Below are 25,124 nucleotides of genomic sequence, written 5' to 3'. Positions count from 1 at the left end.
CACACCCTTGATGGGTAATAATAATCAAATGGGTTATGTGTTGGACATTCTATAATAATGTGTGCACATGCATAACTTATTTACTGTTTGTGTCTGTACCCTTTGCTATCAACCTGAGCTCCTGCTCCAAACCATCGAGTGCGTGAGCAGTTGTGTCAGTGTCTAAGTCAGGATCTTCGCAGCCTGTCTGGTCCACATTGCAGATTTCCATGATCTCTCGGGCTGCCCGGGACAACGGACGAAATGCTGGACCCAAATCAGAGCCCAACATGGGATAAGACAGGCAGGCTGAGAAAGGAGGAGACATAGGGAAGGACAAAGGCAGGGTGAGGATTTGAGTTTGTCCTTGCAGGGTGATAAAGCGTATAAAAATTAAAATGGAGACAGAGATACTGTATGTAAAGAGATGGCTGTGTCAGTGCATTGAGGGATGGTTGTAACAATAGGTATGACGACAGAGTGAAGTTTATTTTATGAAAACCTCTGCAAAAACTGTGAGTGCAAGAAAAATAAAAGAAAATGCGGAGGAAGACAAGTAAGAGGAAGAAGCGGAGGGGTTTTGCAGCTTGGAATTCAGGGACAGAAGTTGAGAGACCACCACAACAGTCAGTAGAATGAGTGGTGTCTCATCCCACTACACTGCGAGCCACATCAAATTGAATCAGATTGAACATCCATCCCCACCTGCTCACTGTAAATTACTTCGTGGCCCCCATTGAGAAGCTATGATGGTGTAGGTGTGTATGTGTGTGGCACACAAATTCCTTATGCTACGTGCTGTCTAACCAGTTTCAGCTCCAGTGTTAAGTCTCTCATTCTTTCAATCTTCCATTGTCTCCTTACTTCTCCCACTCACTCCCTCCCTCCCCTCTCAGCGCCTTCTCTGTCTTTCAACTGGCACAAAACCTCCACTTATTGCTTCATAGCCACCTGCAATGTCAAACTAAACAGCATGGGAGGAATGATGCACACAACACAGTGCTGCTTACACATGTACACTCACGTATACACATATTCATAGATTTGGGTTACTTCAATTTTAAATATCTGCATTTCTGGTACTGATAAAGCTCCAAGATTTGAAATATGTTCAGTGTAAAATGAGAGCAAATTAAACTATCCAAAAGGCGTCCCTCAAGAGTTTCTTATGAAGATCTGATTTAGTCTAGTATTTCTGCATGCACTCTATATATTTATAGCTTCAAGTCATATTAAGATGCGGTAACATATGCTTGTTTTTCATACAGTGGATGATATGTTCCATGTATTATGCAATACCCATGCTTTGGATCATCACAGCTAAAATAAAGTTTAAGAAAAACAAAGGGTGAACCAAATGCTGAGAACTCCTAAAGGAGTTCCCTGCTCATAAACACACTCAGGATCACAAAGCTATTTCCAGATATTCATTAATGGCACAAAGGCATCTGAGCACAAATGTTGTGGTGAGTAGCCTTCTTCAGTGTGCTGTCATAGAGCACACTGAAGCGGCACACTGATGAGACAATGAGGCACACAATTTGAAAAAACTTCTGTGCTTAGGTAAGTAAACTATTCGTCATGGTTTTCTTTATTTCAAGTGTATAAAGAATCAACAAACAACTAAACATTTGAATGTGGCAAATAAGAATAGGTAAGGTTCATGAAGAACACTATAAACAGTAGGGCTAAGAAGAAAGTGGAGGAATGAAATAGTAATGAAACCCTGCTGTTTCTGTGAGGAGGAAAAGAGGAAATTAAGCCTGTTAGATATATCACATAGTAAAACAGATTATCTCTAAGCTCTCAGGTGTCTCCGTTTGTGTATGTGTGTGTAAATTCCAATATATGTGTATGTGTGTGTGTGTGTGTGTGTGTGTGTGCGCGTGCGTATCAACATAAGCAGATTACTGCAGTGTGATAAGAGTTTGTATTCCTGGACCGACTCCCAGTCCTGGACGTGCATGTGTACAGTATGTCTGTATATGATGAGTTTGTGTTTAAGAGTTATGCGGAATAATCTCTTCAAGAAATCCAAAACTCTGGCTAAAATGATATGTATTAAGTAGACCTCTGTGTGTATGACAGTAAATAACTAAGAAGCAGAAGTTAGTGTAATTCTAATAGAGGCACATAAAAAATAAATATACTAGTATGCATGCACACATACACACGCACACACGCACACTTTTACCAGATGTTTGTAGTGCACTGGCTGATATTTCTCCTCTCCTGGTGTGTGTGGTTGAGTGACTCTTAATTCCAGTTGGCTGCATGTGGCTGTCCTGCATCAATCTGAAAGCCAGGTGTTCCTCACTGTAGGCACTGCGACTGCTGTGTGGCCCATGAGCCTTGGACCCTAAAAAAAGTATACAGAACCAATATATGGAATAACATTTTGACTTTGATAGTGCATCAGTGATTTTATGCTATCAGCAGGAGTTAGGGTCACTCAGTTTCTTTTTGAAGTCTACTAGCAGGAGTCACACAAGCCAGAATTTTTAAGATCTACAAATAAAGACTGTGTAAATTAAAGCAAAGAATTCATGAAAGGAGTAAAAACTATGGCTGTGACATATTTCATCTACATTATACAGTACATCTAATAGCCTACTAATGCTAATAACTATAAAATTCAGTTGAATTTTGTTAATTACATTTGCTGCTGTAACCCATTTTTCCATCCAGCAGGAGCATCTGTATCAAACTGATACTGCTAAAACAAGTCTGTTCAGCCAATCCTGACAGCAATGCAATTACTGCTGTTTTATATTTTCTTGCCAGTGGTTAGCCAATCAATTAATACCACTGACTGGATAAAGAATCTATTAACTAGTGTAAATCAGCTGCAAATGACAGGAGGAAGGGAGAAGAGGCATCAGACTGCCAGCTTCTAAAGTCTCTTAAAGAAAATGGAGAGGGTTGAAGCTCTTTTCAAAAACAAAACAGATTTTAAAATGCATACAGAGATACCACTGGAATTCTTTTGTTCTTCGTGCCTTTTATCTTTCAGGGTGGCTGTCTATTCATCTACACATCTTTCTGCCTGTTCCTTTATCTTCACTTGTCTGCTTTTCAGCACATCTTACTGCTACCGTCCACATACAGCTGCCTGTATAACTTCTCGCTCTCACGCTCTCTGTATATACAGTAGGTTTCCCTGTGGTCATTTCCTGTCTGTCTCTCTCTTTCTGTTTGACTGGATACGCCAGAGACAGAAACTGCACACTAACAACCTCATTTTCTGACTGACCGGGTGAGAGGGAGAAAGGAGAGAGAGGTGGAAAGGTAGAGCAGGTGATGTATAAAACCTGTTGGATCTCAGCCCTGCCTGGGAAAAAAAAAGAGAAAAACTGGCGAGACAGATGGAGGGACATAAATGAGTGTAGAGTGTTGTCAAGGTGATATTCCTCCTCTCTAACCTTTCTCTCTCATTAACTTTGGAGCCTTAACGATGGTGGAAGAGACTGTGGGGTTTGATGAGCGGCTGGCTGCATGGTGCGAGGAGGGTAGTGGTGCCCTTGTGGGATTCTCTCACTGTCAACGTCATTAAACAAAGGCTTGACAATGAAACATTGGAAAGCTGGGTTTTAAGACCTGATGAAGAAAATGAGGGCAGCATGGTGGAGCAGTGGTTAGCACTGTCACCTCACAACAAAAAGGTTCAAACCCCATGTCTGTGTGGGTTCTCTCCAGGTACTATGGCTTCCTCTGAATAATCCAGATATTATTACTCTATTTCCATTATCCTGTGTAGAAAGAAAAACATAACCATTTGCATATAAGTAGTGTTAAAAAAATTATTTTGACTGCCAATGCTGTAGTCACAGCATGGAAATTTATCATGTACCTTTCATACACTTCAGTAGGTACAGCTTGGTCTAACACGCACTTAATGTGAGAATACTTTAAAACATAACAGCAGTAGTTGTCTGGTGTAGTTCAAGGTGACAGTTGGCAATTAAAGAAAAGCAGGAGGAAAAAAATGCAAAAACATTAAATTAAATGTCTGCATTTTCTGGAAGGCAATCAATGGGGATTTACAGGCAAATCTGAATATTGTGGATAATTTCATTTATTTCAGTAGGCCAATTAAAAACATGAAGCTCCTACATTATATAGATTCAGTGCCTATAGAGTGAAATATTCAAGCATTTATTCATTTTGCTTGTAATGGCTTACAGTTAATGAAAACCCAAAAAGCTACACAATCCTAGGGAAGACTGCTGACTTGACAGATGTCCAGCAAATGCTTGAAATATTTCACTCTGTGTACTGATTCTATGTAATATAGGAGTTTCACTTTTTGAATTGAATTACTGAAATAAAGGAACTTTTCCACGATATTTTACTTTATTGAGACACGTGTATATATAGGGCATTTTTATCTGTACCTTTCAGTTGGTCAAAAAAAAAAAAGAAATGAGTGGCCAATGAATGGCTGTGTTTTCTGCACGTGTCTGTCATTAAATTATGAAAAATGTTCATTCAGAAAGGGAGATGATGTTCACTTACAGTTTAAGAAATTGGAGGCATTAAATGTAGGTACTGTGGAAAAGAAGCACACAAGCTTAAATGAATGTGCTGGTGAAAATGCACACAATAAAAAAGGCATCTCAGGAAAGCTCCCCCTGGACCCTCCAGTAGTAAATTATCAGTGTTGTCCCCCATCTCTCGTTTTCCACCAAGCAGCCAGCACTCCTCTGGGTTTGAAACTCATTTTCATCTCTCTTGTAAGCTCTACATTTTTACATATTTGTTCTAAATCCTATTATGAGGCCTTTGTGATATGAATAACGCTTGCAAATTGGAATGTATCTCCAGGCAAAAGTTGGACACAGGGGTAATCTTCACAATCTAATCTCTTGAAGCACAAAAACAGCAACAGCACTTTCTGATTTAGTTGATAGGAAAACATGAACTGTTTAAAGAAAAAAAAAAATCTCAATAAATAGAAGCATAAAAATGTGCAGACAAACATACACATTAAAATACAGTAGCTGTCGTACCTGCTGGGTCTGAGTCATGTAGCAAAGTTTGGCATGTGTGCTGTGGGTCACAGTGTGCATGTTCTGGTTTGTTAGAGTGACCAGAGTTTAAGTCCAAATCCAGAGGCGTTAACCCACCCAGATGATGGAGCTGCTCTGATTCAGGCCTGGCACACTGGTTATACATCATCTAAGGGGAAAGTGAAAGAGATGGAGGGATGCAGGGGAAGCAGTATGGATGGAAGAAAGGGGAGAAAGGGAAAGAGGCAGAAATATAAACGATATGAGCATAAGATGGAGGGATGATATGCAAAGAGAAGCCAAAAAAAATGAAAATAATAAACAGAATATAAACCGGGTTGAGGAGGGTAGAGATATAGTGGAGGTGGAAATAAAGAGAAACATGGAAATGGAATGAAAGGAGCATAGGGGAGTACGGAATTAATACTTTAGTTCCACTGCTTGAGATTCATTTCAATACTAATATAATCAATTCAAAAGACACGCTGAAACTCAATATCTATTTAACTTTTATTAAGGTAAGAGTGTTAAAATTTGTATTTTTCCATTTTCAACTGTGTAAATGCAAATTAATAAGCCGACCAGTGTCTTTCACTGGAGATGATTTCCCTGTCTCCCTGTTTCCTTTGTTTCTATTTGATGAATTGATTTTTAGTTAACCCCTGGAGCTGGTGAGAGCATTTCACAGCAGCGTGATGGATTAGATTAGATTAGATAATGCTTTATTGATCCCCTAGCAGGGAAATTCAGGTGTTTCAGCAGTAAGCAAAAAAAGATAATAATACAATAGACATAATAAGACATAATAGAAATAATATACAGCTATGTGAGTATAAAACAGTAAGGTGAGTCAGTCAGATGTGTCAGTCTAATTAAACATGAATACAAAGGCAACCAATAATAAATTTAGTGACAGTTGTGGAGTCTGATGGCAAAGTTAGCTCTTTATCCCCATACAAGTGACCGCCTGTGAGACAAGGCTAAAATGGGGAAGCTGTATTTAGCTAGGATTAGATGTGATGCATTAACATGGTACTGTAGCAATAGTACTGGAAGATAGTTTTTTATTCATTATATTTTAAGTTGATGTCCTGCATTTCCTTAAACTCTGAGACATAGACAATATATTTTAAAGCAGATTTAATGTCAGAATTGTCAGAAACCATATAACCATGCAAATTAATAATGCATGTACAAGGTGTTTATCAAAATGGACACATATTTTTTCACTCTTCTTGAGAACAGTGAGACTTTATAGGTCCCACTCACAGGATTGATGGACTCTAGTTGACTGTAGTCATCTTCACTCATTCTTCAGGGGATGTCTTGTCAAAGTTTCATTGTGATTGATTGCCATGCTTGTTCCTAAAGTACAGAGCCCAGCTGATTTGTATCATTTCATTACACCAGAGGTTTAAAAAAATCTCTCAGAGGTCATTGGTAAGTTTAATAGTTGATAGTTTGATGGACAAAATTAGAAGATAAGATAATTTTTTAATAACACTGCTCTATAGTCTACTCATTCTGCTGCAGCCTCCTGGAAACACTCATTCTATATAAGTGATCTATTACCCATTTCATTTTCTTTTTATGTTGCTGATTATGAGCCTCTCTTCTCATTTGAGTTGTTGCCCATTATGTCTGATTACTTTGATCATGTTTGGGTTACTTTGTACTATTTTCCTGACCAACATGTACCCTGGAACACTGTTCAGTAAGAGAAAAAACAAAATAAAGATTGATTTCACTGTAAATCTACATGATTTTCTTTGTTACACTTTCATGGCTGTTAGCCATTGGTCAGTCAAACCAGTCTTTGCCAGTTACCAGTTGTACTGGTCCTAAAGATAAAAAACAGTAATTGTCAATACTTATTACAATGATTTAAATAAATGATGGTGGAAGGCAACTGTATGCCATCAAGTTACTGTTTATCTTTTACAGTACTGTACTGTCTTAAATAATTATAGTATATAGCAACAGTCTATAGGTGCACAACACAATACAGCAATAACAGGCAGCTGATATAGCTATAACAATAGAATAGCAAGTGACCCAACACAATGACATTGTTGAACAGAAAAAAAAGATGCAGCTACTGACTACTTCCCTGAACTACAGGGTAAATGTAAAACAAAAAGATGAAACAGCAGAAGAACAGGGTACAGAATCAGAAAGACCGACCAAAGGAAAGACAGGTAGAGAAAGTAAAAGAAATACCTTACATGGAAAACAAGAAAGGAGAAAACGCTGGGCCCAAAGATGGAGGGAGAGAGAGACAGAGCTAGAAAAAAAAACACTATCTAATCATTTTAGGAGCAGTTTGATTCAGGTCTAGAGGCCACGGATAACCACCATCTTCACAACCACAATCCTCATTTTGCTTCAGTTTTTTAATAAAGCACTACCCCCCTTATTTCATTTCTTTGTCACAGTATAAAGGATTCATACCATTAAATTGCTGATAGGTCATTTGGGACCATTCAAAGTGGTGTCTTTTTAATTCTTTTTTCTCTTTCTTTTTTCTTTAGCACCAAGCCTAAGGTGTCTCTGTGCAGTAGATGAATAATGTAAAGTAATTCATATAATACAAATATGATCTAATGGATAAGATCAGCTGCAATAAAAACTTAGCTGTATGTCACTGAAGTCTTCTCATTCTATGTGATTATGTCGAGTTCCCTAACTTTTCCATTTATCCCTTTTATTTCTTGGCCTTGAGATTAGAACTTTATTTTTCTCACCATTGAAATAATGTGGAATATTTTTATATATTTTATATTTTATCAAGTAAAAAATCTGCTGCTCAACTCAATTTTATATTTTATCAAGTAAAAAGTTTGCTGTTCTTAAAAGACATTCAATATTTATGTTACCAAAAAATGTGTGCCTAGTAATTTTGTTGTATCAGTGATGCATTGTACACCTCTAAATCATAAACCAAAGACACTTGTTGCAATTGGGTAGGGGATGTTAGATGTATGTGACAAATATTGTCTTAGTGCACTTGAACTATGTGATAACACTGAAATAGACAGGGACGGTAATTCCTTGCTTTCTATTATTTACTTCACTAGGTTTCCTTTTCTTTTGAAAGTGCCGAATGGACAAAATTTTAGTTTTAATTTAGTAGGGTAACTTTACATGTAATATTTTGGTATTGCAGCTCCCTAGACCAAGGCTCCCCCTCCACGAAGCAAAAAGCAAGTGGGAATATGGAAACATTTACCATTGATGGTTCCACAAGCTGTTCCGGCTCATCAGTCTGCAAATTTATTTCTTGTTCTTTATCTGCCGTAACAAAGGAATCTCCTAGATGAGATATGGCAAGATTCTCTTGTTCTTCTCTTTTTAAATGCCTGTAAATCTGTGTCTCTTCATCTGAAGTGTCTCCCTCATTCTGAGCCAGCCCCAGACTATCACTGGACATTTCGTCTGGACTGTCTACATGAAAAACATAAACACACATTTAAAGCATGAAAGGTTTACTTTGAATAATTCAAGATGTACATAGACTTTTTCTCATCGCAATAGACAAAACAATCTAAAAAAAAAAATCCAAGTTTCCAATTTTTGTATTTATATGTCTCAATGTTTCGACTTTCAAGGTAAATTGTAGATGACATTGGCTGTCCTTATTTTGTTATGCTTTGAACCACTGAAGCAACATTTGCAACACCAACATTCAAAGAAAAATCTAAAGTGGGATGTTAGTGTTCTTAACATTGCCAGATGTTAAGCTGATAAATCAGACATTCATAGTCAGATTGGACAAAGTTTAGGAAGTGAAGGAAATGACAAAAATCACAGAATATATAGATGATATCAAATGGTAATTGGAGAAGTAAAAGTAAAGTTAGGAAGAAATAGCAATTTTGAACGGTCATCACAATTTACAAGAAGTACAATTCTTTTTTAAAGCCCACATTTTAGCACATTTTTATTTTTATATTGCAGAGACACTAATACATTCACAGATGTTTCGAAACCATAGCTCATACACACACACACACACACACATACACTCACTAATAACACACACTCTAAATATGTGCAAACAAAACACAATCAAAATAAAACACTTTAAATAAATTGCTCTCATGTGTATCTACAGTACTTGTGTCTGAGTGTGTGCACACCTGTGGATACTGTATGAATGAATCCTAGAGAGTGTGTGGATGTGTGTCTTCCTATGTTTGTGTGGACAAAATTTGCTTCAGCATCACTTTTGTGAGTCATTCATAGGTCCTAGAATTTGATTAATGGTAGAATTGGCATTAAGTTAGTAATTTAGTTTAACATTACGTCAGTGAGTGTGCTCACAAAAAAGGAAAGAACAATGTGTGTGTTTGTACCTGGTATTACTCCCTCTGTGGGGAGTAAATTCTAATTCCCACCATGTAAATCACTGAACTGTTAGGCAGTGACTTGGTTTAGGTTTAGGGTTAAGGGTTAGGCAAGAAGTTGTTAAGGGTAGCGTAAGTCTCCAGGAAATGAATCAAAGTCAGTGTAAAGTCCTCATGAGGGATGAATGTGTGTATACGCTGTATACTAAGGGAATTCAGGGTTATTCTTTACAGTGTAATTGCCTTCCTGTCTGTTGCAGCATTATGTCAGGTTCTTACTTAAAACCCTAATCAATATTAAAAAAAAATAAAATAAAGAACACTTTTTATGGTTGGATCTAAATTGGTTTTGACAGCCCTGAGGAATAAAAGGAAGCCATTACTGCTGAGATCCACAAGCATTTTATGCATATAAACTGCCTGGCCACTGAGAATTGTGTTCAGGCAAAATGTAGCATGACAAAGTGTTCTATCAGGAATCGCTTTACTGCAAAGACCCATCCATAAACATGAATATGTTTCTTTCTTCTTATCTGCATTTTTTATACATTTTTTTTGTCTCTGGGAATCTCACAAAATACAACTGTCTTGAAATGCAAAATGGACCAAATGCATGAGAAACTACCACAAATGGACTGAATGATGGAAGCCTGCTACGTGTAAAAATAGTAATATGCAAAAGTAAATTAGGATGTTTAGACTTGCCCTTATTTTAAACTGGCTGTTTGGAAGCTAATCTTCATGCATCCCTCTTTAGACACTTTCACATTCACAGTTTCCTCCCATTTCCATCTTTATAGTGTGGTGTGAAATTATACCAGAACACTGCCATGATAATCTGTGCAATAAGAAATGTACATGGAAATGTTTTTTGAAAAATTAGGGATATTCAATAAAGAGAACTGGACCTCAAGAGGAACCAACTGATAACTGTACCACTGGAACAAACTTGAATGCAAGAGGACTGATTACTGCATTCATTGTTATTACTGTTATTGCTGCAATTCTGGCAATTCTGCATGTGTTATTATTTATGCAAACAATGAGAAGGTTTGTCTGTACTATTAGTGGCAGGAAAGATATTGCAGTTGTAGCCGCTGGCCCGCGCACTTCAACATCTGTGGCTGAAGTCCAATCCAAACCACCATCAGCAGTGGAGCATCATACAGTTAAGAAGTGTAAGTATGCTAGCACAAACATAATGAGAACAGACTCTAAACCACATGCAAGAATAATTGGTGTTTTTGTCACCAATTCACACATGGACAAAAAGAGATCATTATTAAAAATTCACTTACCTATTGACAACACCCCTATCTCTTCCATTTCTGTTTTCTCATCTGCAGGAGGATTCTGGATGGGATTTAAGAGATGTAATGGAAGTGATTGGCTATGGCCTGTATCCTGATGGGAGAGAGTTGTTTCTTGGTCACCAGATGTGGGTGTAGATGACATAAAAACTGGGGCATCCATATATTCTGGACTTGACTTATATCTAGAATATACGTCCGGAGGAGACTCAGTAAAGAGAAATAAACTTGATGCACTTGGTTCCAGTGATTGTGATTGAGGGTTTGGCTTAGAAGACTCAAGCGACAGATGATGCTCAAGTTCATGACCTATGGGGAGCAACTCTGGAACACACAACAAATGTTGGGACTGTTCTGGGGACTCCACATTGCATAGTGGTGACTGAGACAACTTTGGATATGACATTTTTTCTGGGAATAACTGGGGAGAATGAGGTTCTGGCAACAGAGATGAGTCTGAGCCATTTTGAACAAGAGAAACAGTGGCCGAAAATGTGGGAGGGGAGTGTGAGAATTTCGGGATCTCATTTTGGGAGTGTGGTAATGAGAGAGAAGACAAAAGCTGTGGTGATCCATGGTCATCTTTTGATTTGAGAGCAATGGGAGAGACATTAGACTTTTGTGACTTTGAGGTTGGTGCCATAATTGATGCTTTTGAAGTCCTTGGAGTCTCAGCAGTAGAGCAAGCAAGTGGCTTACTTTTAGAGGGCAGTGCTGTGCAAAAGATACAAATAATATTACAGACTTTAATTGCTTTTGCAGGCATGTGGTCATACTTTTTAATCTAAAGAAAAAACACACACCCACAAGCTATGCAGGTTTACCATTAATATCCAGATTTTTTCATTATGTTTTCAGTGTGGCCAATAATTAATACATGTAATCAAATCACCATTATCAATGCTCATAACAAATGTGAACTCAGTGTCGCTACACACCGCCACTGTTTCTAAGTGCTTATTTCATGAATTACAGTCTAGATTAATGCAAAATGGATAGAGCCACAGTCATTTCTTTGGCTTCGTAAAAATTAATTTTTAGGCTTATACTGATTTTGCAGCCACATACCTCTTTTAGCCATCTGTCTTTACTTTACATGCTTTATAACATGCTATGGTTACATGTCAATTCTTTAATTTCAGCCTATAACCATACCTAAAGGAGTATTTCTTCAGAGACAATCAAAGTTTATAAAGAGCCAAACTTTTAAGTCATTTCTAATTTCTATAATTTTAGTAAATATCATAAAACTACATGAAATTACTATTCTCTGAGGTAAAGAGCCTATCATTCCACTGATGCATCTAAACTTACTGAAATAAAACCATCATTTTACCCAGTAAGCTTCAAATATGTCTATTTGTGCAACAATATGACTGATTTCAGGATGTGTGTATTTATACTGTAAAAAATCTGCTTTATATTTAAACAGTGCACCTTTACATAGTTTAGATGTATTCCTTTAAATCAGTCAAAACTGATTGGATTGAGTGCACCAGTCTAACACTGTAGCTGCAAGTGTTGAGAAAGTGCTTCTCTTTTTCTGTCTTTAAAAAAATACACATACACATCTTACATTTCACTGACTGTTCTGTTCGTGAAGTCTGAGGCTTAGACGTATGGAGCTTCTGAGCTGCTTCGGGCTGTGCAGCCTGAAGACTGAAGGTGGTTTGGGGCACCAGTGTTCTTCCCTTGCTGGGGAGTGTGGTAGGGATCTGTAATGTCACCGTAGATACATTTTTATTAAAACTGAGGCTTACTTCATGTTGTTGTCTGTCTTACATACAGCAACATAGATTCAATTTATGTCTCTGACTATCTATAGAAAACAAAAGGTATCAGGGTTGTTACATATGTGAATAACACAGTAAGAGAGCAATGGAAACAGACAAAAATCCTGGTGTCTGTGGAACCTTGTGTGCAGGATTATGTCACTATGTGTCTACACCCGTTTGCTCTGTCCAGATTCACTTTGTGAATTCATATATGTAAAACATTCCGGTTAGAATAAAATGCTTCAATCATTCTCACCTCATCCAGGACATGTATGACAAGACACGATTCAGGTGTAGTAATCAGAGGCTCAATCCTGCCCCTGCTGACAGGGACAGCAAACAATGATGCACAGTAACGGCGAAAATCCTCTTCCTTAGCTGCAAGTGCTCAGACACACAAATCAAGACAGGAAAGAGAAAGTCATTTTATGTGTTGCAATGTGAAAGACTTGTAATGAGCATTTGTTATTTTATGTTTAAAGCAACTGTGAGAAAAGCACAAAAACTTAACAAACGAATCACTATATAATGTATAATCAAGGAGATTAATTTGTGCTTTAAAGATAACATTACAGTTGATTTAAGAAATCCCAACTGTGCAGGGCATTTATCATTTAACGTTTACAATGATGGGTGCATTTATCATTAAACATGCATACTGGCCAATGTGTCAATCACAGGGCATGCCAACCACACGTCAGCGTTGTGCTTGACCCTGAGGTCCTCTCTCAACTTTCGGCATTTAGCCAACTTGTCAGTTGAACTTTTATTATGTTTTGGCAGCACTGAAGGTGACCGAGTTCAAACTTGAATGGCCAATGTTGAACTCAGCTCTTATTAAAAATGAGTATGAGAATGAAATCAACTTGTGCTTGTTTTCAATACCTCTTATCACTTTGGCCACGTCTGGTTACCAACAGGGAAATATCTTCTCTTAAACCCTTCTCCTCCAGGGATAAGAGGACAGGGTCAGAGAGAGCTGCCAATTGTCTGGGTTTGTATTAATTTATTATCTTGTTTCATTTTGAAGATGTTGCCGACAGAGCAGAAGATGAATGGTGATCTGTTGAGGACACTACCCTGCTGCTCAAAGGACAGCAGACGTGTGGTCTCCAGTTCCTCTATGTCTATGTGATTATCTGTGTGTACGTTTTGATATCAGACAAATATCTGATTATTTCAGTTTCTATGCTTATTCATAATGTCTTACCTGAATAAGCACATAAATGCATACTGACTATTCCAAATTTGACCTATAATACTTAACAATTTCTTCCTGTCAATGAAAATAATAATATGGTGAGATCTTTTTTCCTTGTTTTCTAATTTTTTTCTATCATTGTTTTTACAACTGCACATTACCCATTTATGCCACCTACTGTACCTCTCTCTCTCTCATGCTAACAATCCTTCTAACACTACAGGGGTCTGACAGCTCAGGAAAATGAGAATTTAAAACAAGGAAGCACTCCCCATGTAATGTCAGAAAACACTGTTTATTATTCATGGACACATGTAGCACACCCTTTCAAATTCAAAGTCAGGAGAGGAGGAGAAACTCTGCAACCTGTTGTAACTGGTATGCACTAGAAAAGTGTAGAGCAGGTGGAAAGAATACTTTATCAGCTGCTAAAGAGATCTACATTCCCCAAAGACACTGCTGTGTTTCTCACTTCTGGATATCACTAAAACAATAGAATCAATTATTAAATTAGGAACAAAGATATTAAAGTCTTAATGTGAATAACTTAGGCAAAGTTAGGCACATTTAAAAGTTGGAGTACAATAACTACTTGAACAGTTCAAGAAAGCCACAGAGATGTGACTGACTTGTGTGAATCTCTAACTTGCCTTCAAGTGTTGTACATAAACGTGCAAGCTGCCTGGGTACAACGTAAAGCTGCTGTAGTATTTGCCTTTCTGGTAAACACTGAGCAGTCAACACAAAAAAGCAAAACATTTAACCATAACTAACTGTATCAACAATTATGTTCATTAAATTGTGTGTTGGCATGTAAAATTGAATTTGTATGTAAGAAATACACATTTTAAAAAAAATTTTCTTGAAAAACTTTCAGGGACAATGTTGGGTAATTACTAACTAAACTAGATCATGAGATGGAGTTTGTGTGTCTGGCGACAAACAAGGAATTCACTTAAAAGCTCATTGCTGTGTAATGAAATCTTCAGGTCATACTAGGAGCTAAACATTTGTCTAGAATGCAGGAAGAGAGTGTGAATTTTGTTTTTGGACTGGGATTTATAAAAGTGCAAGCTGTGGTTGAAGCACAAGCATTATTGAAGATGCTGGGAGAAAGGGAACAAAAAGTGAAAAAAATGAAAAGCTGCCAATCTATAAAAGTTGTAATACTTGGGACACAAGCTATTTTGAGCAGTATAGTGTTACTTCTCAAATGGTTGTCACATCATTTATGATTTATTAGACCAGGAAGAGCAGAGATACGAAGAGACAGTTACTAAGAAAAATTAGTGAATACTCCAGTTTACTGTGTCATATTGTGTAGTTGCCTCACCACAAAATAAACATGTCTTTTGAGAGAAGGGGGCACTATTCTGATGTCCAAGGTTTTGAAAGAAACAACTATTTGAGACAGACAGCTGTGCGAAGGGGGCAAGCAAAGCCTTGCAGATCCTAACAAGGTCAGGATTGGAGTGATTCTTGATTGATGTGATGAGAGGCAGGTGACAGCCCCAGGGTCCAGAGGTTTGGAAGAGGAGAGATAACTCCAGACTACCCATCTCCTGACAGCCTCGGCCAGGGGCCAGACAGCCAGGACACTCCCCTGACTGATGAGCTCCAGGCCCTACAGACTACAGGCTGACCCCCACCCCTTTCCCAGCCCCATTCCTTACCCAGGCAGAGTGCAACCTGTCAGGCATGAGCCGCCTCCAACAGACCTCTGCCCACACAATCACAGCCAGTGATTACCCGTCACATAGCCATGGATGAATGGGCAGGCACTGATACTTCTGGCCCGCTGAGAGGGAGAGGTTTTTTCACTTCTGCTATCGTGTGTTAGTATATAGTGTGTGTGTGTGTGTGTGTGTGTGCGTGCTTGCAAGTGTGAGTGCAGGTCATCTGTCAAACTACTCTGTTCTTAGCTGTTTCTTTGGTCTGAGAGTTTGGGTATGTGTATTAGAAAGGTGGTGTGTTCAACTGTCAAGGCTGTATGTCAGCATTCTGCTTTAGTGTCAAAAGGTGCTCATGGATGTACAGATGTGTGTAGACGTACATGGTTGTGCACATACATGTGTTTTACCTGTTAGGGTGCCTGCAGTGTCCTCCTCAGTGCTTGTGTTAGGTAGTGATTTTAAATCTGTATCCAAGGCCATAGATGTATGATAGGTTTCAAATGGTGTTCTGATAACAAAACATATATATAAATACAGTTTAAAATAAAACATACAACTATAGACACTTGCCCAGACACAAAAAATTATGGGCTGAGTAACAGCTGTCTAATTTGCATCTTGTTAGCCCTCTACTCCCTTATACTAGAAGCCTGGGTTTTTGAACGGATGGATGAAAGTATTTGCTGGATATATATATTTTCTTTTTACTACTATAGCCCCACCTAAATAACACATACATGTGTCCTTCAAACTGTCCCTTTTTTATCCATTTTCCCCTACCCCCACACTATTCCCTCCTTCCCAGTTTAATCTGGCCAAAGTGCAGGGCTAGTGAGAGAGACTTTAAAAGCAGCTCTAGACTGGTCATAAGGGGTGGCCAGGGGAAGTTACTTGCAGTTCATATACTTTACTCTTAATTAGCCCATATCCTCAAACCAAGCAAAGTTTGGCAAATTTTCTCTGTCTATTTAATGTACCCAGTGGGTCATATTTAATCCTATCCCTCATATCCCATTCCTTATCCCTTTGCTCCATCCATCCATCTCTTTTTCTCTTCATATACAGTCCTTCATAGGCAGAAGCCTCACTAGCCCTAGGCTGTTTGCATCTAGGCTTTTGCCAGAGTGAAGTACAAAGAGGCATGTTGCTCTTTTGGTCCCCTCTGGTCCTGCATTTTTTACCTAATTTAGGAGACACGTGTTTGAATCTATCATAATACAAAATATATGTTATAAACAACAGTGAAATATTTTGAAGAGCAAAATGGAAGATATAGAGATTTTTATTCAATTTAGCCTGGTTTAAGTATCCACAGTGTCAAACAACCCTGTTGCCATAGATAGATAGATAGATAGATTCATCCTCCATGGGGTAAATTGCGATTGTCCAGCAGATCTAATATTTACTTTACACAGACATTTCATTATACACAATATCAACAGTTAATGTTAAAAAGCCTAATGGCTGTGGGGACAATGGATCTCCTTAACCTCTCAGTTCTGCAGCGCAATGAGATGAGCCTCTCACTGCAGCTGCTACTCTGTTTGGTCAGGATGCCGTGGAGGGGGTGTTTATTATTGTCCATTATAGCAAGCGGTTTCCTCCATATCTGCTACTCCTGTAACAGACAACAGCATAGAACAGTTCCTTGCCATGACAGTGTGGTAGAACATGCACAGCATGTCACTGCAGACATTATAGGAACCTAGCCATCTCAAGATGAGGTGGCTCCACCCCCTTTCCTGTACGTTGCATCCACATTGGCATACCACTCCAGTTTTTCATCCAATACCACCCCTAAGTACTTGAAGATCTGCACAGCATCAATCTCCTGACCATCAATGCAGACTGACTGGCTGACCACTACTGACCACCAGCTCCTTAGTCTTGGTGGTGTTCAGGAGAAGATAGTTCTTTTTGCTCCAGTCAGTGAAGGCCTCCACTACATCCCTGTACTCCCCCTCCTGTCCACCACACACACACATGCCATGAAGGGGGCCAGCCCCATACTTAGAAGCTTATCTCTTAGTATGGGAGGCTGTATAGTGTTGAAAGTACTGGAAAAGTTGAAGAACATAATCCTCACTTTCGAACTAGGCACATCTTCATGGGCATATGCCCTGTGGGGCATGTACAGCAGCATAATGGTGGAGGGAGCAACTGTAGAGATGGAGGTACGGGGAGCAGCAGCAGAGGTGGAGGTGGAGGGAGAAGTCATAGAGAATGAGGTGTATTGATAAGCTACAGAGATGGAGGAAGCAACCGCTGGGGTGGTGGTGGAGGGAGTAGCTGCAGAGATATTGGTGGAAATAGCCACATTGACAAACCTGATGTAATACTGGTTGAAGGTATTAGCTCTCTCCACATCACCTTCCAAAGACTGAGAGTTCTTCAGTTTGTAGCCAGTGATGGTTCTCACTCCTCTCCACACCTCCCTGGTATTATTGTTCTCCAGCTGTTTTTCCAACTTTTTCAACTTTTTCTTGTACTCCACCTTAGCTCACCTCAGTGTCTTTTTAAGCTCCTGTTGTATACTCCTCAGCTTCTCCTTATCCCTGTCCTGGAATGCCCTCTTTTTCTGGTTTAATGTCACTGGTGATCCATGGTTTAAAAAAAGAAGAAGAGTCTTCATACAGTAATTAATACAGTGGCAAATTATTTACACATCTCTGTAAAATGGAAAGGTGTGATATAATGGGTTTTGGGTTTTAACAGAGAAGAATGCTTCAAACGGACTGTGATTGCTGCTATATTTGCTCTGTGTCCAGAGGTTAGCGCAATCATATTTGACATTTGTGCTAGAAGTGCTTAATGGAAGTCACCAAAATCTATCAGAGGTGATATTCAAGCCATCACTCTATTCAAGTTTCTTTTTCTGTCCTCAAAGCTAAAACTTTTAGTAACTCAATGGCACAGGTCAAATTAGCTGCTTCAGATCTGTCAGTACTGTCTGTACTTCAGAACACAACTGGCAACTTGTATTAAGAAAAATAAACAACTCAGACAAGCGTGAACATATATGGTCTCATCAAAGAAAGAATATAAAAATAGTTAAAATGGTTGAGACAAAAAAGGAAGTAATCCACTGGATCTAGCATCCATCTATCATCTGGTATCTACACCCGCTTATTCTATAACCAGGGTGAAGAGTAGATCTAACATCTTTGTCATTGAGTTGTTTAGACGCATTTTGATATCTATAAATGCTCAAGTGCCACACTGCGTCTGAATGTTCTTTCTAACTCTAAAATTCTATGTGTGTGTCTGAAATATGAAGGGGGGTCATTTAGGGTGGAAGGTACCATCATGGAGGTTCTGGCTCACTTAGGGTTGGGTTTTGGGCACTTGCATGGGCTCCAGTTGTTGGTCTGGTTCTTGATGGGCTTCAGGGTCATTTGGTGGTGGTGGGTGTGCTTTGCCCCTTCGTGAGTCGCTGCCCAGGGGGGTTCTAGGGGTGCTGGGCTTCTCTTTGGCGGCCTCAGGGTGGGCCTTGGGGTCTTCTGTGTGCTCTCTTCCTGGGGCTTCCTCCCAGGCCATCACGTGATTTTGTCCGTCGGGGCATGTGCCTGGTTTCCCCCTGGAGTTTGGCCTGGGTCCTTGGCTGCTGGGGGATTAGGGCTGTTCTGAATTTTCGGTGCCTCAACTGCCGGTTGCTTAAGACAGGTGTAGCTGTGATTTTCTATTTGGGCTTGCTGTTGCCCCAGATGCTGAATTCTTGCAAGAACAACAGATATTGTCATGAGACTAACTGCATGAGGGGCTCACTCCCACTGAGACACTGCGGTTCCTGGAAGGAATGTTGGTATGTTTGCTGACTAGAATATAGTGGCACAAATGGGTCTGGTGTTCCAATTCAGGTGGGCTTGGTATAGCTCTGGTGCATTGGTCTTGCTTGTTATCCTTTGCCTGTAGATGTACTGCACACTGGGTGTATAAACTCACACATAAAGCACACAAGGATGCACTCGGAGACACATACACACAGGTCTGCACGCACGCACACACACAAACACACACATATATGCACACACAGATGCACATGCTCACACACAGTTATTAAGCATACATATACAAATGTATGTGACAGTTATATTATGACTGTTATGTTTTTAGGTTTGTGTAAAACCATTGGTTAAAGCATTTGTTATCATTTTTGTTTTTGTTTTGTTTGTATTGTATTGTTCTGTATTGTCCCCCCAGAACTATACTCTTCCTCTCCCCTATTCTCTCTTCCCTAACCCACCTGGCCTGTGTATTTCAATGAATATATCAATAAATAAATAACATGCTATAGGGGGAGACTACTCCTACAGAGTAACTCTGTCTGGCACACCAAGGCATTCAGACCTACTATTTTGTGCTCTCAAGCTGCCAAACAGGACAAGTTTTAAAAAAAAAGATCTGATTTCTCTTTCCCTAATCCCCCCAACATTTGTTCTTTTTTTTCCAGGCACATGGTACAACATGGCCATTCTATAGTCATTGCAAGCAACTGTGTATTTTCTGCATGCAGACCACCTTGCTTTATTACGTGTCTACTGTTGTTGCTCCCAGAAACAAAAATATATACCTTGTACACTAAAGGACAAAGTGTAAAAAGTATAATAATAATAATATAAATCTAAAATAAAATGTCACATTGGGTCAAATTCGGGTTTTATATCTGGCAGTACAAGTTGGGCACTGTCAGGTCAGGTCTTACAGTTGTGGATAAGGCCACTTCGGATCTCAGCTCTGTGCCTGTGCAGACTTTTATTTCAGGGTTCGGTGCCTTGATCACAGATACCTTGACTCTGGCAGTTGATGGAAGAGTGAGTATTCACTTACTCCACCCACACTGCACAGCCAGCTCAGGAAATCAGACTAATGCACCCCTGGTCAAAGGCTTGCTTCTTGTAACCCGCAAGCCACCCACAAATCTAACAAGGTGATGGAGTTTACGACTCTAATATAGCTGAGCACTTTTAGCAAATTCTTTAAAACTCCTTCCTCATCCACACTCCCTGCTTCCTTTACTCTCCTATTATTATAGAAGGTTGTTAAAATCCAACCTCTCACTCGTTCTTTCTGCCAGCCAGTCAGTCACTCTGCTACCATCAACGCTGCAGGCTTATTGCACTCTAGATTGGCTCTGCGGTCTATTCCACAGTTAAAGGCTGCTACAGCTGGGGACTTAGCACATTCCAGCTCAAGCAGTCAGCCTGGGCCTAAAACTGCACTCTGCTCTCCTTTCCTCTGGCCTGCTCTCCAGTGGTCTACTCAGCCCAAAAGAAACTGCTTAAATAAAGGGCTGTAATAATGGGACCTACTGAAGCCAGGCCCTCAGGCGGTCTGCTGCACAGTAAGTGCTGAGAAACTGCTTTGTACACTGATGGCTTATGTAGGCTGGTGGTGGCAATAAAAGCTATGTGTGATGTGAAAACTGTATGTGGGTGCACGTGTGGATGTAGTAGTACTGACCTAAACTGACAGTGTAAGAGTGTGTGTGTGTGTGTGTGTGTGTGTGTGTGAAGAAAATTTAAACAATGTGTACAGTTTAATTTACATCCCAATGGTTTTATCTGTTTTATAAGGATTAAAGAATCCTATCCTAAACAGTATTTAGGATAGGGTGACCACTATAAGCTTCACATTACTACATTACTAGTAGTTTCATCTAGTAGTTGCTAAACAAATTCACAGTCAATTATTCCCCATAAATTCCGTAGTTTCACACTTTAACATGTAACACAAAGGAACAAATACACTATTATTCCCACCTGTTTATAAGTTCCACAACATGTCAACAATGGGATCACTCTTGTGTTGTACCTGTAACTCCTGGCTAATTTGTGTGGACCATATTAAACACTTTCTTACTTTTACCTGAAATAAGTTACTTGAGATTTTGTGTGAAAAATCTTCTTCAGTCGGCTAAAATGTATATCTAAATAGCATCCTTTAACAAAAAACGTATCTGTCCTAGAGTACCATACTTTGAAACCAATCCACATGGTGAATCAGCATTTGCAACTGCTTAACACCAGAAAGAAAAGGAAGGAAGGAATCATAAAAAAATTGTGGACAACCTTGGTTTTGTGAAAGAAAGAATGATTTTGAACCAAAAAGATAGTCAGGAATAATGAATGGGTGAGAACACAACTTCTCAAAGAAAATATTATTTGCAATCCATGACAGAAAACTCTACATGTTTTAGAATATATAAGTGTGCAGCATGCACACTGTTGTCTGTTTGTCTGTCTGTGTTACCTGCGGTGCTTTTTGAGAAGCAATCTGTCCATGTAGGTGAGGTTGTTTTCTGTGAACTTCACCTTGACAGGTACCCTCCCTTCACCACCTCCATTTCCACGTCCTTCAGCTCCTCTGTCTGGAGGAAGGTCAGCCTGGGTCGCTATAGCTGACACTGATACTGGAGAAATGTGGGGAGGTGGAGATCACACAAAAATAAAGGTAAGCTAAGAGGAGGAAAACATAGCCAAAAGGAAAGAAAAAGACAGGCAAAGGTAGAAAAGACAGCATGAAAACATCGTCTGCCACCTTCTAAACACCTTCCTCAAAACACCTCCACCCAAGAAGTGAGGAAACACCTTGTCACCACGCCAAGAGTGCCAAAACACAAACAGACAGGAGAGAGCCCCCAGGGAATAAGAAAAAGATGTACACAATACAAAAGGTACACAGTGAGCGCACGAGAGAAAAAGAAAGATAGAGATAAGAAAGAGAAATGTTATGATTGTACTCCAGACACTTTGGCAGTCCACTGTGGTAGCTTTAAATTGGGCCTTGGTGCCATTGGCCTGACAGAAATAATTAGGGCTGGAGGGGCTAGCAGCAATTTGCAGAGCAGAGCGAAGGGAGAGAGGAGCTGCGCCTGTCCAAGCAGTAAAGCAGAGAAAATAGGAGGCCTAATAAAAAGCACAAACACCTAGACACAACCACTCGGAACCTGGAATAATGGTGCTAATAATACACAACTACATAAACCTGGACACACAAACATTGTTTCACAAACATGCATGTAGAGACACACATGTGAAACAGTAGAAAAATGCCTTATACAGTGGAGCTTGTATACATACACACAGCTTAGGCGATTAGTGCTGTGGTGTGGAGTACATCCACCCCTCACACTCCTCTCATTATCTCAGTATGCAACAGCCATGGATTACCCTCCTACTGCAGTGGTAAGCACTTTCTATAAGACCTTAACAGATCAGAGCACAGACAAGGAGAGGGGAAGCAGGAATGCTAAGGAGTAGATGGAAATGGAACGAGAAGAAGGCCAAAGAAGAAGACCTAAGAAAAGGAGTTTGGAATGTGCAAGTTAAGGAAAACATAAAAAATATTTACTCAAGTACTATTGTATATATACTTAGAAGTGTTGTATTTTGTGAAGCAGACACTGGAGTCAAATTTGTACTCTGATGTTTTCATTTCAGAGCCATAGTTACTTTGTAGAATTTGCTTTTACAAGCAAAACAAAAACAACTCATTAAATATTAGAAACCTGAACATACTATGGACATGATACTATAAGACAGAGAAATATAAATGAAGGAAAAAATACAGGGCATGGTCATATGATGAACAGAAAAAGATTAGTTACAGTTCTGCCATAGTACCTATACAATTAAACCCCTACCCTTTGTAAAGACAAAGTGAATGATAGTTAAAGGAGGACAGGACAGAAGCAGAAAAATACTGGAGTTATATCCTCATCCTATTCTGAAAATACTGGGTATGGTTAATTCTAGTGGGACAGTGGATGCTTGCCAACATAAGATTTCATTCTTGGTTCCTCTGACTGAAGAATGATCGTTGCCAGCTTGTGACATAACCTGCCTCCCTCACCCAGCTTTACCTGCGTATATGTAAAAGTCTGTGTGTCTGCGACTATGTCTGTGCAGGTTCACCTGGTTGGAAAGGTATCCACATCGCTTCCTCATTCATGGGTTCTTCTGCTCCATCATTCTTCTCTAGTCTCCACTGTCTGACAGCTTCCTGGAAAGATCTTGCAGACTCCTCCTCATTGTATACTCCACTAAGAAGAGAAGTGGAAAATCCGTTCTCATCCTCGCTTTTTGGGTGCCCCTCAGTCATTTCCACCATCTTCTCCTCTCCATGATTCACAACAAAAAGCTGAAACAAAAAGAGTATTCTCACTTGGTTTAGTAAAAATGTGATGTACTGCTAAGAAGCTCCCCTATTCTGAAAACAGTAACACACAGCTTAGATTTACCCAAATACAAAACAGTAAAATTGGGTAAATGTATCCTCATTTTTATATTGAAAAAAAAAAAAAAAACACCTCAGCAATCTGGATACAGTGGGTTCATATTTTTACATATTCAGCCTGTCAATGCTAATTACCAGGATTTAAATTATATGATTTTCACCGTTATGTCAGGCAGTTGTTACTTCTCAGGTTGGTGGACTTAGATAGGTCTCGGCTCTGTCTGGGATCTTTAGCTAAAAATGAATACTAGTTTGATGTGTACAGTATACCAATCTTCTCAGTACCTTCGACCCAAGCCGTTTGAAATGACTGCTGTGTGAATAAGGTCAACTGAGCTCAGTAGTATAAAGAGTTTGAAATGTCAATCTAACTGCTGTTGCCAGACCTAGACTGTTGGGGGTGATTTTTTAGTCCAAAGGAACATGGGGTTCACAAGCCTGCCTGTAGATACAGCCTGTGGATATAACATCAATTAGGGTTTGTATGAAGCCTTTCAATTGACTTGCAGGGTGTAGAGGTAAAACACAGTGCAGAGGCTTGTTTGACATGTTTCTGCTGTATTGTCACAGCAAGTGGACAATAAATGGAGGGAAGTTTCATTCCAGATGCATCAATAACCCACACATATATATTTAAAAAAACAGACAGAAATCTCAGATGTTGTTCCTGAGATCTGATAAAGCCACTCTCCCAGTTTGGGGCTCACAGCTCCAAATGAAGTGAAGTGACTTGTGTCGCCAAGTATTGTGACCCAGAATGTGCGCTTTGCATTTAAGCCATCCCAAAGTGCACACACACACGGAGCAGTGGGCAGCCATCGCTGCGGTGCCCGGGGAGCAACTGGGGCTCAAGGGACTCACCTCATATGGTACTGAAGGTGGACAGAGCGGTGGCTATTCACTCCGCCCCACCAACAATTCGAGACTTGTCCTGAGTCCTGAGACTCAAACCTGTAACTTTCAGGTTACAAGTACGACTCCCTATCCATTAGGCCATGACTGTCATTACAGTTTGTCAGCCTGTATCTGAAAGTCCACCAGGATCTTAGCCTGATTGTTCTTGACCACCTTTGGGGGCATTTCTCATTTTGATCTTGGGGCTTTCAGCCCATACTCGGCACAGATGTTTCTGTACACTAAGCCGGTCACTTGGTTGTGGCGTTCCATGTATGGCCTGTCTGCTAGCATCTTACACCCAGCTCTTATGTGCTGGAGTGTCTCAGGGGTCTCTTGCACAGCCTACATCTGGGGTCCTCCCTGGTGTGGTAGACCCCAGCCTTTATTGATCTTGAACTTAGAGATTGTGTAAACACGTCATCACTTGGGGCCATCTTTGTGAGGTACTCATGGATCTTTGCTGTTTCATCCTGGAAGGCTCTGACACTTAGTAGTCCTCAGCCTCATTCCCGCTTAGCAAACAGTCATTTGGGTTTTAACCCTCAGTGCATTGTGAGGAGCTGATGGCCAGCAGGGCGTAGCTGTTGATAGCCCGGACCTTGTTTTTCCGATTCAGCTGACTTCTCTGGACTTGCCTCACTCTTTGAAGGTATTTGTCAGTTGCTGCTCTCCTTTCATATCATATATAAGTCAAGGTAT

General features: G+C 39.7%; 1 protein-coding gene across 2 annotated transcripts in view; it reads right to left on the bottom strand.

Moving 5' to 3' along the window:
- zbbx (zinc finger, B-box domain containing) overlaps positions 1–25,124 on the bottom strand; it is a 47,951-nt gene that overhangs the window by 3,362 nt on the left and 19,465 nt on the right. The window contains exons 9-19 of one of the 2 annotated variants that reach the window (XM_026294280.1): positions 23,207–23,432; positions 21,543–21,702; positions 15,701–15,801; positions 12,676–12,806; positions 12,221–12,359; positions 10,633–11,358; positions 8,218–8,432; positions 4,989–5,157; positions 4,495–4,527; positions 2,174–2,338; positions 100–288 (exon numbers count right to left, since the gene is read on the bottom strand). In XM_026294280.1, coding sequence (XP_026150065.1) covers positions 100–288; positions 2,174–2,338; positions 4,495–4,527; positions 4,989–5,157; positions 8,218–8,432; positions 10,633–11,358; positions 12,221–12,359; positions 12,676–12,806; positions 15,701–15,801; positions 21,543–21,702; positions 23,207–23,432 — 2,254 coding nt within the window. The remainder of the gene's footprint in view (positions 1–99; positions 289–2,173; positions 2,339–4,494; positions 4,528–4,988; positions 5,158–8,217; positions 8,433–10,632; positions 11,359–12,220; positions 12,360–12,675; positions 12,807–15,700; positions 15,802–21,542; positions 21,703–23,206; positions 23,433–25,124) is intronic. The other variant, XM_026294288.1, reaches the window with a different exon arrangement.

The sequence above is a fragment of the Mastacembelus armatus genome, chromosome 13 (genome assembly GCF_900324485.2).
Source record: "Mastacembelus armatus chromosome 13, fMasArm1.2, whole genome shotgun sequence".
In the NCBI taxonomy this organism is placed as follows: Eukaryota; Metazoa; Chordata; class Actinopteri; order Synbranchiformes; family Mastacembelidae; genus Mastacembelus; species Mastacembelus armatus.
The sequence above is the reverse complement of the archived record's forward strand: the minus strand, read 5'-3'. Positions and strand labels throughout refer to the sequence as shown.